This window comes from Mixophyes fleayi, chromosome 12 (assembly GCF_038048845.1).
Source record: "Mixophyes fleayi isolate aMixFle1 chromosome 12, aMixFle1.hap1, whole genome shotgun sequence".
NCBI classification, from domain to species: domain Eukaryota; kingdom Metazoa; phylum Chordata; class Amphibia; order Anura; family Limnodynastidae; genus Mixophyes; species Mixophyes fleayi.
Window position 1 is genome coordinate 25,459,409 of NC_134413.1, and position 16,788 is coordinate 25,476,196.

The 16,788-nt window shown below is 40.8% G+C and overlaps 1 protein-coding gene across 5 annotated transcripts in view; it reads left to right on the forward strand.

The window, feature by feature from the left end:
• Positions 1 to 16,788, forward strand: part of MIPOL1 (mirror-image polydactyly 1) — a 276,778-nt gene that overhangs the window by 177,525 nt on the left and 82,465 nt on the right. For all 5 annotated transcript variants that reach the window (XR_012680290.1, XM_075193212.1, XM_075193214.1 and 2 more), the window contains exon 9: positions 6,296 to 6,394. Coding sequence is in view for 4 of the 5 variants with exons in the window: in XM_075193212.1 (XP_075049313.1) it covers positions 6,296 to 6,394 (99 nt within the window). In the remaining variant the exon portion in view is untranslated. The remainder of the gene's footprint in view (positions 1 to 6,295; positions 6,395 to 16,788) is intronic.

Consider the following 16,788-nt stretch of genomic DNA (forward strand, 5'->3'; position numbering starts at 1 on the left):
GTTATCATCTCTCCCAATGTCAATGAATCAAGAAACAATTTTAAGCTCTGCCCCTCATACACAGGAAACTCCCCTTTTCCCAATGACAGCGTGGCAATGTCCCATTTAAAGCCGGACTGTCGGAGGTTCTGGATTGTATTAAAGTACAGTATTCGTTTTGCTGGGGTTGTTTTTTTAAGCTCCCATTTTAACAAGTATGAAATAAAAATCCTCTCAGTCCATAAAATGTATCCTATGATTCCCAATGGCTGCCAAATACAATAAAACAATTTAAGTTTCTATTCCTACTAATTATGATAATCCACATACACCAAGACTTGAAATCTAAGAAAATAATCTTCCTTTCAGAGGTAGAAATCAAGGCAGGTAATTATTACATCTGTGGATTACACAGGACGACTATTGCCAAAACAGATCAGCTGCCGTGACTTGATTTTTACATTTTTATGATATAATCTCATTTGCTGTAAACTCCATGATTTTAGAGCAATCTTAGAAATAATGTTTGAAAAGCTTTGCATTAATTCCACTCTGTTTCCAATTAGAACCTTACATTTAATGCACTCTGAGGGCCTGATGCAGAGCTAAGCACAATTTGGATGTAATTTAGGCCCTTAAATTTACATGCAAAAATAATGTATTTCAGCCCTTATGCTGAGTTGGACCAGCTCTGCCTGTGTAGCGTATGCATCAGGTTACGGCTGGCATACATACACCCATATACATATATTCAGAGCCAGGTCGTAAGTGCAATAAAACGTTGTAAATATTTGTTTCCATAGGGAAAAAAAGCGTTTGCTATTAGTCTTCATATAGCACAGCAGATATGACCTTCCTTCTCGCATATGAAAGTAAGATTCTTTGTTATTTTTAAATACACACACAAAATCCTATGATATATGCAGATCAATGAAAAAAGCATCCAGCTGTTTCAGAGTAGAAGTCATAATCAGCCAATCAGAAGAGGTTAGCTCATACATGACTCCTCTCCCTGGACACTCCCCAAATTTCAGGTAGTTCCCCCTGGATCCCTGCGCTTTGACGGTCGTTGCATTTACCATTAAGGTTGGAGAAAAAATGGTGCAAGATGCCGCGCCAAGCCCCACTGAACTTGCCTCTTGACCTGCCCTTCTGAGATCTCCCAGAGGGGAGAGTTTTAAAGTGGGCAAGTATTGGTTAGATCAGGGTTTCCCAAACCCAGTCCTCAGGGCTCCCTAACAGTGCGGGTTTTCCGGATCACATGTGGATCTGTTACAATGTGTCAGTCAGTAATGAATACACCTGTGCTCCAGCAAGGAGGTATGGAAAACCTGTACTGTTAGGGAGCCCTGAGGACTGGGTTTGGGAAACCCTGGGTTAGACTGTGCTCGGCAGTCGTTATCATCATCATCAGTGTGTATTTGCACCAAACCAGGGGCGGATCTAGGCAACTGCTCTACCCGGGGCGATTTTAGGGGGGGTGATTTAGGCCCTGCCCCCTTTCTAATTTCTAAGGCTGCTGACGGCTGCACAGTATGTGCAGGTCCGTTCAGCATTGGCAGTGTGCTGTCCCGCTGCTCTGATTGTGTTTAAAACACAATCAGAGCAGCCGGGCAGCACACTGTCAATGCTGAACGGACCTGCACAGTGTGCAGCCGTCAGCAGCAAGCCCCTGCTAGGGGGGGCGATCGCCCCCCTCTGGATTTGCCACTGCACCAAACACTAGGCTGGTGCAACTTATATGGCTGTAAAAGGTATTACTGCGTTCAGGTCTGTAAACTTTAAAAACAAGAAACATGCTAAATATTTTGTTTTCTTTCCTGACTGTATAAGTAGAACTAAACTAAACAACCCAATAAAATCTATTGCCTTGAAGTTAAAGGGCTCTGAAAGAATTAAATTATTTGAATTGTCCATCTTGTTTGACATTTACTGAGGTGCAAGTTGTCTGTTTTAACTCACTGGCTCCTAGTGAGTTGACATTCTGCATTCTCATGAAAATTTGTTATGCTCTCAAAATGGCTGCCTCTGCTCAGGCTGTGCTTTATAGTATTAGTTTTAAGTGTAATCTGAATACCTACAGTATTCATCATCATCATCACTATTTATTTATATAGCGCCAATAATTCTGCAGCGCTGTACAGAGAATTCACTCACATCAGTCCCTGCCCCATTGGAGCTTACAGTCTAAATTCCCTAACACACACACAGACAGACTATGGTTAATTTGTTAGCAGCCAATTAACCTACCAGTATGTTTTTGGAGTGAGGGAGGAAACCGGAGTACCCGGAGGAAACCCACGCAAACATGGGGAGAACATACAAACTCCTCACAGATAAGGCCATGGTCGAAAATCGAACTTAAGACACCACTGTGCTGCCCACAATTGGCAGTATTGGCAATTATCGCCTTTATTATTATTCTTACTTATTTATATAGCACCAATCATTCCATGCCTCACTGCAGTTTACGTGCTGTGCTGTGCTTGACAACGAAGGTAAATTACACAAAAGGATGTAGTCTCAACGCGCTGTAAGTCATACTTGCCTACTCTCCCGGAATTCCCGGGAGGCTCCTAAATTTCGGAGAGTCCTCACAGACTCCCGGAAGAGTAGGCAAAGTTCCCACAATTGGCGAAATTCACGGCAGTGAATGGAGGGGGCAGGGCTTAATCGCATCATTAGGCTCCGCCCCATCAATTCAATGCTCTGAAGTTCGGCTTTTTATAGTGGGGGTGAGGCTATGGTGAAGCGACAATGGTCACCACACCCTCCTCCTACCCCATGTCACATGACTTTCCCCCGGATCTCCCAGAGGAGAAATCTTAAAAGTTGACATGTATGCTGTAAGTGTAATGTAAATGTGCTGGAAGGCAACAAAAAAATGAATATAAAAGAGGTAAACAATATGAGTGCCAAAGCAGGATATAACAAGGTGATAATATATATATATATATAAATAAAAGCCAACTTTTATGTAAAATAATTAACACTAAATCACTATTTCAAGCAATTACATGAATCAATGCAGTAACACACTGAAAAGTTTCAATTACTCCTTCGCAAAGTCCATGCAGCTCTATTATTGCATAGTTTGTAATCACAAGGTGTGACAGGATGGACCGCCTATGCCACACTGTCTGTTGTTGCTGGGAACCGGCTGCGCTTACTTTGCCACCGTTCCCTTTCATTATCACAAATGCGCCCTCTTGCCGCAGGAGGGGCTTACAATGCTGCCACCACTGAACTCCTTTATGGTGCTCAGAACCACGTTCCTTCTGGGTAACTGTCACTGCTAGTTTACTTCTGTGCTGGTACACTTGGGCTGGTAACTCCGGACCTCTTACTATGGATCCGGGTTGCTGTGGATGGATCCTCCCTGGCCTATCACACTGACCAGGGCTGCATGGGTAGCAGGCAGAGCGGTGGTACTGGAAAAGCTTTGGTCCAAACCTCAGACAGCCGGAGAACGGATTAGATTTTAGGGTCTAATCGGCAGGTCACATGATTACAGGAATATTAAAAAAGTTGTCAAGCAGGGTCTTGAAGCAGAGTGATGTTTATTACTCAAGTGTCTTGACAAGGACAGTTCCACTGATTTAAGGTATCAGTGGTCAGGTCAGATGGGACATCAGAATGATACATTTGAGTGTAGAAGTCAGAGTACATCCTGATTTCAAAAATAGCATGTGTTTAAATCTGTATAAATGCACTATTTACACAAACATGAATTTACATGCATTGGAAAGCTAGCCATATTTACACTTATGTGTGAAATTCTAGAAACGCTGTGATGTCCTACACCTGGTTTTCAGATGCAAAGAATCCAGGAGCCAGTCTTAATTAAAAGTTCCTGCCGTCAATGTTGGACCTTCACACATCAAAAGATCTAATTAACATGGGGCCTTTCATCAGACCGTTCGGAATACATATTCACACAGAACAACAAAAACCAAAAACAAACTAGTTTCCCACATCATAATTCACAAGAGGCTTTGTAAACAAAGGCTCATTGTATAAGATATAGATATATATATATATATATATATATATATATATATATATATATATATATATACACATCAGAAATAGGCATATCCTATAGCAAGGTTAAACAAGAGACAAATTTCTTCCCCTGGTCTCAGAAAAAACGATTTCCTACCTCACAATATACACAATATCAAAAATAAGTGCACATGCAATTATATAGTGCCCTGCACTATTTGCTTTAAATAATTTATACCAAAAGTTATTTAATAGTGATGCAGTCACACAAGGCAATCCAGAACTTTTCAATTGAATGGACCAAAATGTTGTTTCATATACTGTATGTGAATAAAAGAGCAAAATGTCAGCAATGATGGTGCTCCTGCTGAGTTTAGTAGTGAGTAATGTTGCATATGGATCTGTTTTACAGTTCATATAATGGGTTCAGTCATACATAGGCAGAGCAGTCTCTTACCGGTTCATTGCCAGTGAGTGCTAGTATCCTTATGGTGCGTGCCCAAAAATAGAATCTGTCACTGGCTCTCCTCCCGAGTTCTCTCCACACAGTGTTCGGTGGTCGGGTAGACTGCTGGTCCTGTCACGCTACAGTAGTTTTGGCACCTGAGCCTGCTATTTGGAGGGGAGGACCCAATTGGGACATTGCCATACTCCATTGTGCCGTAGTCACCCCCTGTGCCTAGGCCACCTAAAAGTGGGTGTGGTTTTACCTAAATATGAGTATTTGCGAGCAGAGTTTGGGTGCTACGGTAACGGTGCTTATTTTGTCCCAATTTATGATTTTAAATGTTAGGGGGTATGCATTGTGTTGTTTTCATGTTTAATGGTAACATATGAAATATACAATTGTCCCTGAAGATTGAAAATTAGAGAATTGATTAGATTAGATTAGATTCTTGGTGGTCAGCATGGCTAATGTGTAGGTTTTTTATGTCTTTTAAATATCTTATATTAGGTGCATTAATATGTTCTTTTTAAGATGACATATAATTGGTTATTAAAATGCAATGGCTGTAAATGTGAGTTCTGCATTGCATGGAAGACATTATCATAGCGATAAAAATATCTTTGGTTGTTCAATAAATGTTCGCCGGGCAGCTGAGCGATGATAGTCTTCACCGGCCAAGGGACTTTAATAAAAAGGGAGAAATCCTAAATCTGATGAAAACACAATTTTTCTCCATATTAAGGGCTTTTCTAAATACACCATAAGTCACATCGTAACTCTTTTAATCATTGAACAGATACAGAAATCTGAACATAGACTTAAAATGAAAAAATGCAAAAACAAAGTTAAAAAAAAAACACAAATAAAAATAGTATAATAGGCACCATAATGTGCATATCATCATCATCATCACCATTTATTTATATAGCGCCACTGATTCCGCAGCACTGTACAGAGAACTCATTCACATCAGTCCCTGCCCTATTGGAGCTTACAGTTTAAATCCCCTAACATACACACACAGACTAGGGTCAATTTTGATAACAGCCAATTAACCTACTAGTGTGTTTTTAGAGTGTGGGAGGAAACCGGAGCACCCGGAGGAAGCCCAAGCAGACACAAGGAGAACATACAAACTCCACACAGATAAGGCCATGGACGGAAATTGAACTCATGACCCCAGCGCTGTGAGGCAGAAGTGCTAACCACTTAGCCACCGTGCTGCCCATATTTCCTGAAACAAAATTCTTTTCAGCTGTATATGTGTTAATTTTGGAGGTGTTGAGGGGTATTTAAATTTAAACACAAGTATACTTTAAAAATAAAGTGAGCTTAATATACTTTGTCTATATAACACATTATGTGTCAGAGTTTTCGTTACTAGAATGATGTGTGCACATTTCACTAAACATTTCCCTGGGATGTGCAACGGGCATAGTTTCTTCATTAACATTACAGTATATTAACACACTTGTAGCATTAAATACATAATATAAGTCTGCAATAATGGATCTCTAAAGTCCATTAGTCAAATATAAACACATACATAGCCATTTGCAGTAGGAATATCTAGTTAGTTCATTGTTCATTAATTATTGCTATAGCTGTATAGCCCATCTTTCAGCTTGTGTGTATAAATAGTTTCCATATAACTTCTCTGTCCAACCCAAGCTCCTGTCTCTTTTTCCTATCTCCTTTCATAACACATAATATTGTAAATTCCTTTCCCCAGCATGTTTAAAAGCACCTTTTCACTCATTGCCAATAAGCTAGAAGAACCTTTTTTTTTTTTTTTCTTGAAAGATGAATTTAGAAGAGACTAAAATGTTTCATTTCATGATATTCTATTATCCCCCTTCCCAGTGCAAACATCTGGAAAAGGAACTTCATCTGCTGAGAGAGAGCAAACAGATCTTTACGGATATTGTAACTGCGCAGAAGACCTTTGATCCAGCTTCCAAGGTGAAAACCTCTCGTATGACTAAGTAGCTTATTTATTTCCTTACATGTGTAATTATTTTGTACTGTGTGTCAACAGGAAAGTTGCTGTCGTTGTTACATCAATGACAGTTTGTACATTACACACTTGCGCCCACTTTTGCCACCATCAAGCTGAGTTCCCTTAGCTGAATACCCATAGAACATGTTCAACGTTTGCAATTTACTTTATTTACTTTACAGTTGTGTTACTGTAGAGTATTGTGGCATTTACTTTGCTCTGTTTTCATAAATTGAATGTGTAGTATACCCAGTATTTTAGAGATCATGGGTTATAGTTTGTTTTTAAATATCAGGAACTGCAAGTTGTTCCAATTCACTTGGCAAATGTGAATAGAGAATAAGCACACTGATGGTGGTATAATTAGATAGAATTACCTCTTTCCTGTTCATGAATAACCTCTCATTCCTGTTATGTACTAACTGTTATACTATGTCCACACTCCCCATCATTCCTAGCCATGGTCCCTATCCAGGAGCACCAACTACATCACTGGCCCCATAGCAGCGTTTGGGGGTGGAGAGACTGGCGATGTGGTCCATCACTGGGCCCTCTTCCTTCAGCCCCCAACTTATTCCTGCTAATCCAGCAACAGCATGGAGTTCCCAGCTATTTATATTGACATAGCTGATCACAAGAAAAAGAATTATGAAAGCACAGTTGCTCTTTGTAGATATGTACATGTACAACATGGCGATCAAGCGACATCTTTACTAGTGCTGATGAAGCCTCGCAGCGGATTGACACTCATCTAGCATGAACATCTTGTGGGTTTGTTTGCCCATGGCTCTTTGCTTTCTCTTATTAGCAATATGATATCTCCAAGGCCTTAGAGGAATACTCTCTGACTTGAGCGCCATTGCAGTCGGTGTAGGCACTCTCTGCAATAAGCCTTCATAACTGATGTTGGCTCACTTGGGTTAGCCTGTTCCATCGATGTATTCATGGGGTTTGCTGTCCTACTCTTTTTAGTGGGATGGGCAGTGTGAGGTTTTGTTTGATAATGTTACCCATTTTCCTTCCCCTGTTCTCTCTCCATGCCCCTTTTTCCTACTTGTTCCATGGTGGAGATTGTATTTTTTTTTGTTTCAGATGATTTGCAACGTTGCTTCCATCTCTGCATTATGTCTGGCTTACAAATTCTGGCTTTTTTTTAAGTAAATACACTATGTTCATCATTGTTTATTTATAAGATGTCACAAAACTCTGCAGTGTTTGACAGTCCGCATAACAAACGATACAAAAACAAATCATACATAGAAACAGAACAAGGACATGGAAAGTTGTTGGAGAAGATGTAGACATGAGACATCGGGTAGAGAGGACCCTGCTCATAAGAGTTTACAATGTAGATGGTGAGGGCAATGCTGAGACAATAGGTGCTAGGGGATGAGATGTTAGGTACTGTATTATCAGGTGGGGGCTAGGTAGCAGGATTAAGTGTAACCTTGTCTTAAGGTACTGAAAAGCTACAACACCACATTGCCCTTTTACAGGGGGTCCACCTGGTGGGCTCAAATTTTAATCTAAATGTTAACCTTTTTTCCATCTGCATATAATCAGGTGTATTCTACTTATGTCAGGGAGTGTGAGTTTTAGGGTCCAACAGGGCACTTTTTGTTATGGATTATGGCAAAATTTACCCTTTGGGTACTCCTGTAATAATTACCATTTTTTAATGATCCAGTGTTTATTAACCCGCTGCATTCCCTATTAATATTATTACTGTATTTTTCTTTATATAGAGCATTGATATATTGGGCAGCACTGTTTATTTAATGGATCAGAACACAAATTACATAAGGTAAAGATGGCCTTGCCCAAATGAGCTTACAATCAAAGGACTGTAGCAGAATACGAATTGTAGTTAATGGTGGGGAAAGTGTATTTGGCTACAGGGTCTTACTGATCTAATGGGGAAGGTGACCTCACATGCTCCAGCACTGGTTATAATTATGTGGAACGTTAATACCGTTTAGGAGCTGGATAGGTTGTGGGCCAGCTCACATCCCTAGCCAATGTTATTATGCTTTCATTTAAACGTTTTCAAGGATCGATTTTAGCATTTGTTTCCTCTGCCCAACTTTCATTCAACTCCTCTGTGGATTATCTACTAAGGGGGATATCTCAGCACTTCCCTTTGCAGATCTATCTTGCCATATTGATGCATAGGGGCCAAATACCCCCGGATGATCCGTCCCTTAGGGCTTATGATACCTGAAAAGCAGACCAAATTTGTTGAGGATGTTTTGCATATTGAGTGCAGGAAGATAGAGGTCACGTTCTCGAAACTCTCCCCTCTTCCTACCCTAAACTAATTTCACTTGATGACCATATATAGCGCCACTAATACCACAGCGCTGTACAGAGAATACAGTCTAATTTCCCTAACACACACACAGACTGTGGTTCATTTTGTCAGCAGCCAATTAATCTGCTAGTATGTTTGTTTGTGAGGGGAAAACCCATGCAAACACAGGGAAAACGTTCAAATTGCACACAGGTAAGGCTACGTTGAGGAGATGGTGCCAGGATATTTAAATAGCTCCAGATGGAAGGACGAAGACAGAATTGATTTGAACTCTTACCTCTGCTGCCAAGTAGACACAGTGCTCCTGAAGCTTTTACCCTAATATTAATGATTATGGTGGAAGAGCTCTTTCAGAGAAGAATGGAGTTGCTGGGGAATGGACTATCTGGCACTGAGAAACAGAGCCTGATGCAAATAATCTGCTACAACATTGTTATTAATGTTCAGTCGTAATTACCACAGCAGAGGATTTCATCAGCTTTTGGGGATAGCAGCAGCTGGAACACTCTAGTAAGGTAAGTAGGGTATTGACACCTACTTGGAAACATTTAAAATTATGTACAAGACTGAGAGCATTCTGGAAGAAAACTGGTCCCGCATTCTGGCTAGCAAGCTAACTGGCAAGGCCAATGCAAACGTTCATGCCCTCTCTAAAGAGCAATGACTGGCAATTAAGCAGGCGATTATGCCTAAATCATACAGATGGGTTTTCTGTGGATATGGAGTGTGTCTGATTGAACAGTTCCTTGACCCCCATGGATGTCAAAAAAGAGTTAATGGATTGAGACCCAGAAACCATGAGAGAGACAGCCCAGTTAGTGAAGCCAGAGAAACACATAAGCAAACGCAGCAAGGGAGAGCAATCCATGTATCTAGTTACCATGCCTAGGTCCCCCTGTACGCATGACCTTCCAGCCTCCATAAAAACAATTGGAGGTCCCTGACAATTAGAAAGCTTAGTTGGCCACTTAGCTGCTTCAGATGTGGGTCAACCAGCCTTATTTTGGCAGGCTCCCTAATCCCATAATTTATCTCACCAGATAATAAAATCTCTCATGATAAACTAGCATAAACTACCTACCATGGACTGTCTATGCAAAGTGTGAGGTTCAAGGAATCCTCCCAGAGTATGACAAAAGGTACAGCATTTGCTGTTAGAGAATAAGGTGGACAAATCTTTGTTTGAATGTCCAGTTACTTTGGTATTCTCTACTATGCACCTTGATACTCGACCAGTGCAGGGGTCATTCATAGGTCCACCCACCCATAAAGGAGTGTCATGAGTGTTGGTAGGATTGGGAGGGCTGTAGGCACACCCCAAAAGTTTGCTGATTGCAGTGAAATGTAAATGCATGCCCTGAGGCATCCAGAAACATCATCAGTTGCTTGTGAAGAAGCGGTTGTTCTCGGGAAACATCTTCAGAGTTTAATTGTTCCAGTTAGATTGGATGATTGTCTCCCTTCTCTTCAACCTGTCATCATTGGATCAATTGAGCACTGCTGACATTAGTCCTTTTCTAGCTGGAATAGCACTAAAATTCAAAGCGCTGTGTGACACCAGCCTTATTCGTTTGGTCCCCTCTTGGCTGTGTTAATTTGTTTGGGTGATACTTTGGATGAAAATTCAGTTGTCCTAGGCATGTTTAAAGTGTGAGATATATGTAGCCCTTTTTTAGCCAACAAATAGTTACATCCTGAGGTATTGAACGGTGTGGATGTAATGAGTTGAGGACAGCTGGTGCCTTGCTTCTTGTACATAAAGTAGCATCTGGTGTTCCGGAGCTCACCCGTTTTTTATGTGTCTATTGTTCTGTGTGGTTCTCCCAGTACAATTCTTTTTTTGTCACTGAAAATCTTAACCTCAAAGTTCTTACTGTGGAAAGGATGTGTATTCATTGATGTCAGATTGATCTGATAGCATATATGATTCTGCTTGCCCGAAGGTTTGATACTAAACCTCAGTAAATGACTTTGTTGGCCAAGTCATGTCTCTTAGAGATATATAGATATCTAGTGCTTTTTTTTTGTCATAGAACTCACCAAAACTGAGGGTTTTTTTTGATGGATTTTCCAAGTTTTAAAAGTAACTTTTGAACATTTGATGTTTGGTCCACCTGGACTTGAATCGCTCCATCGAGCGTAGCAGGTCGGCGGAAAAATCATTAAAACGGTGCATGCGGGCTGCTTGTGTGTCGAGTTCGATGCATGCGTGCTTCGTCTGCACTGGTTGTGATGACACTGCTTGGCTTGTGGCGCTGCTCAGCTTGTGATTGGTCATGTGGTCGCGTGCTGAGTGCTTACTGCAGGCGGCTACCGTTATGTTTCGTTACACAACTGACGTGTGTGGGTGTGTGTACGTGATGTGAATTCCGGCACATTTTTTCTTGCAATAAAAGCACTATAGATATCTATATCTATTGATATATTTATACTTTTTGCAATAAATATATTGCAAGATATTTCACTTCTAGGATAACTGCTTGCAAATATATTAATATTATTATAATATTTTTTTATTTATTTTTTACAATATCTTCTGTGGCCATTAGTCTGAGCCAGCATACCTGGGTGTAGGCCAGGGGTAAGGGAAATTTGCTACATGAAGTGAATAAAAACACCTGTATTTGCTGTGAGTTTTCAGTCTGGGAAATTGAAACAAATGTAGAGAAAAAGGAGTGAAAGAACAAAAAAAAAAAGACCTCATGTGCTATTGAACACGTAACAATAACGCTCATCTGTGTTAGTTTATAAATATAACACTTTGTGGCTCAGGTGCAACAAGATGCTTTTGTTCGTTTCCAATATATATTTAGTATAAATCAGTGTTATAGATTTTATAATATTAAAATTTAAACTGATTTAAAATGTACCCTGATATTACAGTAAATCGTATTATTGTTATTATTGCTGCCATTTAGTTATATAGCTCCAATCATATTACGCAGCGCTGTACAGATAATATATAATCATTGACATCAGTTCCTGCCTCTGAGATTGCTGTCTGATTCTCTACCACACACGCAAGGTCCATTTTAAAGCCACTGAACCTACCAATATTTTTTAGTGTGTGGGAGGAAAGCAGCTCAAACAAGGTGAAGATTCAAACACCACACAGATAGGGCCTTGGTTTGAATCGAACCCATGACCCCGGTGTGACCGTTGTGCTAACCACTGTGACAGCATGCCACACAAATTTATTTTTAGTCTTTCTTTTTACCAAAACCAGGTGGCTTACTATAAATTGATTACAAACCTAACACTAAGGAGAGTCAGAAGGAACATCACAGAGCAGTCACTTAGCTTTATGTGAACTCCAGTTTGCTTTGGAGGAGGTTAAAAGTATATGGTAGTCAGTCTCTCAAGCAAAAAAGCATTCTAATATAAGAACTGCAGTACCAGTTATAACCACCATGTGGTACAAACACGCAGATGCATCATTCAAACCCTATGTTATTGTAATATGTAATTTTCAGACTATACTAGATCAGGATTCATATATGCAGTACTTTTGTGTCATATGTATACAGTAAATAATCAAAGTTGAATAATGTATGTAGAAGTCATGTGCTTGTGACAGATGGCATTCTACTATACCTCTGCTACGATACCTTCTACTAAATCCATCTGCTGTGACAGTCATCACATTATTTTTATTTTCTTCATTTTACACAATATGCGTTAACAGAAATTAATTTTATAGATTGTGTTAAAAAAAAATGTATAGGTAGTGTGACAGGATGGACCGCCTATGCCACCCTGTCTGTTGTTGCTGGTAACCGGCTGGGCTTACTTTGCCTTCGCCCCCTTTTGTTGTTCCGAATACGCCCCTCCTGCCGCATTAGGAGGAGCCTGCTGCCACCACTGGGCTCCTTTATGGCGCCCAGAACCACGTTCCTTCTGGGTAACTGTCACTGCTGGGGTACCCCCTTGCTGGTGTACCTAGGCTGGTACTCCTGATCTCTTACTATGGATCAGGGTTGTTGTGGATGGATCCCCACCTGGATTATCACACTGATCAGGGCTGCATGATAGCGGCAGAGCGGTGGTACCAGAGAACTTGCTCCAGCCTCAGAAACAGCCGGAGAACAGATTAGATTTAGGGTCTAATCTGCAGGTCACAGGATTACAGCAATATTGAAGATGTTTTCAAGCAGGTCTTTGAAGCAAGTGATGTTTGTTTGCTCTCACACTGGTTGAAGGTGCCAGATGGAACATCAGAATGATACATTTCAGTGTACAAGACAATGCTTTTTATACTAATTTGGACACAGGTTATTTTTAGAATTAGGATGCAATGTGTTTACACAAACATGGATTTACATGCATTGCAAAGCCAACAATATTTACACTTATCTATGAAATTCTTAAAACCTTGCTGCGATATCCTGCATCTTATTTTAGAGGCAGGAGATCTACTAGCAAGTCAAAAGGTCTAATTGACATGAATACTTTCTTCTAACAGTTGCAGAATACACATTCCCAAAGAAAGATACAAACCCCAAAGAAGCCATTTCCCCACATCACAATACACAAAAGACTTTCAAAACAAAGGCTCATTGGATCAGATATATACATCAGAAATAAGGCATTTGCTTTTGCAAGGTTAAAACAGAAAAAGCTAATTTTGTACCCTGGTCTCAGAAATAACGATTTCCCATATCAAAATATACACAATATCAAAAATAAGTGCATTGGCAATTATATAAATAAGCGCCCTGCGCTATTTCCTTTAAATAAATTGATACCATAAGTTATTTATAAGTATCCAGTCACAGGTAGTATAATATAAATGTAGACCATATTAGTCACGAAGGAGCTTTGTAACGAAAGGAAGTCACATCGCAACAATTGAGTTTGTCTTGATGTCATTACATTGTACTTTATTTATTATTATTATTATTATTAATTTTAATTTATAGGTCGCCACTAGGTGTCCGTAGCGCCGTACAGGGACAAACAAAGTTACAATACAAGGTGAGACAGCACAGTACAGTAAACAATAAGCACAGTAACTCGGTGAGCTCAAAGCACAGCTAGAGGGGCGGGGGAGGGGAGAGGGAAAGGTCCTGCATACGGCTGAGCCCGAGAGGGAGGACCCGGATGACAGGGAAACCTCCAGAGGGGAGAGGAAGGAGCGAGAGGGGACGGGGGGAGGGGAAGAGGGTTCTCGAGGAGGAGGGCTAGGTAGCTTGAGAGCCGAGTTAAAAGTGGTGAGGACAGGAGGAAAGATGACCCTGCTCAGAGGAGCGTACAATCTAAGGGGTGGGGTAGACAGACAGAGAGACACAGGGGAGAGAGGGAGAGATAAGGATAAGGGAAGGGGAATGAAGGGGAAGAGGTAGAAGAAAAGGTAGGAAATTAAGTGGGAGACTGGAAGGCTTTAAGAAAAAGGTGGGTTTTTAGAGCCCGTTTGAAACTGGACAGTATTACTTTATAATAAATAAGTGCTTCTAGTGGTCAACATGAATGTCTTATTTTCAGAGGAGCTTGATAGTTTGTTCATTTACAATCTGTGTGTGTTGTTGGTTGTTGAGCATTATTTGTTTGAATGTGAAACTACTTACTAAAATAATTTTATTACTGATAAATTTTGGGCATGTGGCTCTGTATGCAGAAACTTATGTAGGAGTATATATTTCCCTCCTATTGTAGGGTTCCGAAAAGGGGATCTAGTACTTTGGGGAGGGGTTATTATCCTTCATTAAGAACAATGTAGGGATTTCTCTGCTGTTAGACCAGACTGTTGTCCCCCTATTGGTGCCATCCTATTGGCAGAAATATTGGCAATTTATTAATGTGAAACCACCAGACACCACTTTAAATGTTTCATAATTCAGTATGTTTGCAAATGAGAGCTTAGTGTCCAAAAGCAAGTACTGAAAAATGTGCACCGCACATACAAATACAAAGTTTTATTATACATTAATATTCCTCCTAAAATATGGGGTGACAGGAGGGAAAGCTACGGAGTGAGCCAAACACCGAGAAGAGCTGGCATAGACGGTGCGGGTTAGGGAATTTATTAGTGAGAGGTACTAGTGTTTGGCATGAGAAAGAACAGTGTTGAGAGAGAACAGGAGGAATTTACAGGAAAGTTAGTGTTAGTGTCCCACTTCCTGCATGGAAATTGAGATGAGGAAGCGTAAAGCAAAAGAAAGCATGTTTGTGAGTTTAAGCATGGTAGGAGGTTAGAAGTGTTAAATTATAGAATCACAGTGGCAGAAGGGTCCACATACAGGGTGAGAAAGTAGGTGTAAGAACAGTGAAGGCGAGTGGTCTAAATAGAACAGATGAAAAGAAAAACTAATGTCCGTTAAGATGCTATTACATCCATGCCATCCAATTTTTTTCCAAGGTTGGTCATTTGTCATCCTATTGCTTATGACTCAAACACTATAGCCAATGACGTTTTCATGCAAATGTTAGGTGTCTAAATGCATTATAGATTTTTAATGGTGTACATTGTGATCTTTATCATTGAATGAGGAGCTTTAATCCATCTGATTGTCTATAAAATTAAGTAACAATGAGTGCATTTATGGCCAACGGAGAAGAAGCCCCAGTTTGCTCATGAGGTTATGACTCCTACAAGACAATTTGTACTTCATGACTTTGAAGCAACTTACAATTTGGCATAGCTATGTGAACACAGGGCTGGATTAAGACACTGTAGGCCCCTGGGCTAGGGGTACTGTAAGGCCCCCATTTGTCAAGCAACTTGCAATGCTCTCCCACCACTCCCTCCTCAGTCATGATCTCCCCCAACAGTGCCAGCCATCACCCTGCAATGCTCTCCCACCCCTCCCTCCCCAGTCATGATCTCTCCCAACAGTGCCACTGTGCCCACCGCCCCCCCCTGAGCACTTACCTCCATCTTTCACTGGTGTTCTTCAGTCACTCGCTAGCTGCTGCCTGTAGTCCTTTCGGGGCGCGCAGCAATCTCCTTACTCCTTATCTCGTAAGAGTGAGACTGTCTCACTCTCACAAGATCTCCTCAAGCATGGACATAACTTGCAACTTGTTATCTTATAAGTAGGAATAGGCATAATTACTTCATGCCTTCATTCTGGCAAACAGTGCTCACTGTTTACCAATGATGCCCACACTCCATAAAGTCACACCTAAACATTTGTTTTGCCATCCTGATAAATAGAAAAAATATCCTTTGTGGAATAAACAGCTATTGTGTGTTATATGGGGTCGACGACTAGACATTCATTTGGTTGACGTTCGGAAGGTCGACAATTCAAATGTCAACAGTATCATTAGGTCGACAATTTGAATGTATTATATTCCTAGTGTTAGAGTTATTATTGTCAATCTAATAATACTGTCTATACTTGACTTGTTGACCTAGTAATACTGTCTACATACAAATTGTTGACTTAATAATACTGTTGACCTAATAATACTGTCAATGTCATTATTGTCGACTTTCTAGTGTCTATATCATGGTATATACCATGTAAATGTCAGTCATATAACTGTCTAACATATGCATCACACCTTTGCATGGCATGAAATTACCAGGACAATAAAAGAGGGCACAAATCAAGCAAGTGGAGACACACTGAGTAGATCAACTGCAGTCAATGGAATGTACATGAGCGACCCAGGACAACCTCTCTGTAGGCCGGCACTTATGCAGTTGTTGTATAAGTATGCAGGCGCGGGCTGGCAAATTTTAAGGGGGGCACACAGCATCGCGTGTCATGTGATGCGGCCACCTGTGTGCCGACGCGGCCACATAGCTTGTCCGTGGATGCAATATTGAGGTAATTTTGCATCCACGGGGAGGGGGGCCCGAACAGCGGTCACTCTGAGCGGCCCAGGGGAAGGCGATGCCGCCCGGCCCAGCCCACCCCTGGCAGTATGTGACAACACCTGCACTGTGCAACAAATGAACTTTATGCACACTGTGCTGTTCCCTTAAACATGGGACCTTCTGGATTCACGTACCTCACATGTACCCTGTTGATACAAACCTGGACTTGTAACCATTCCGGATTCAATCCTGACATTTAATTAATCGATGTATCAGCCAGT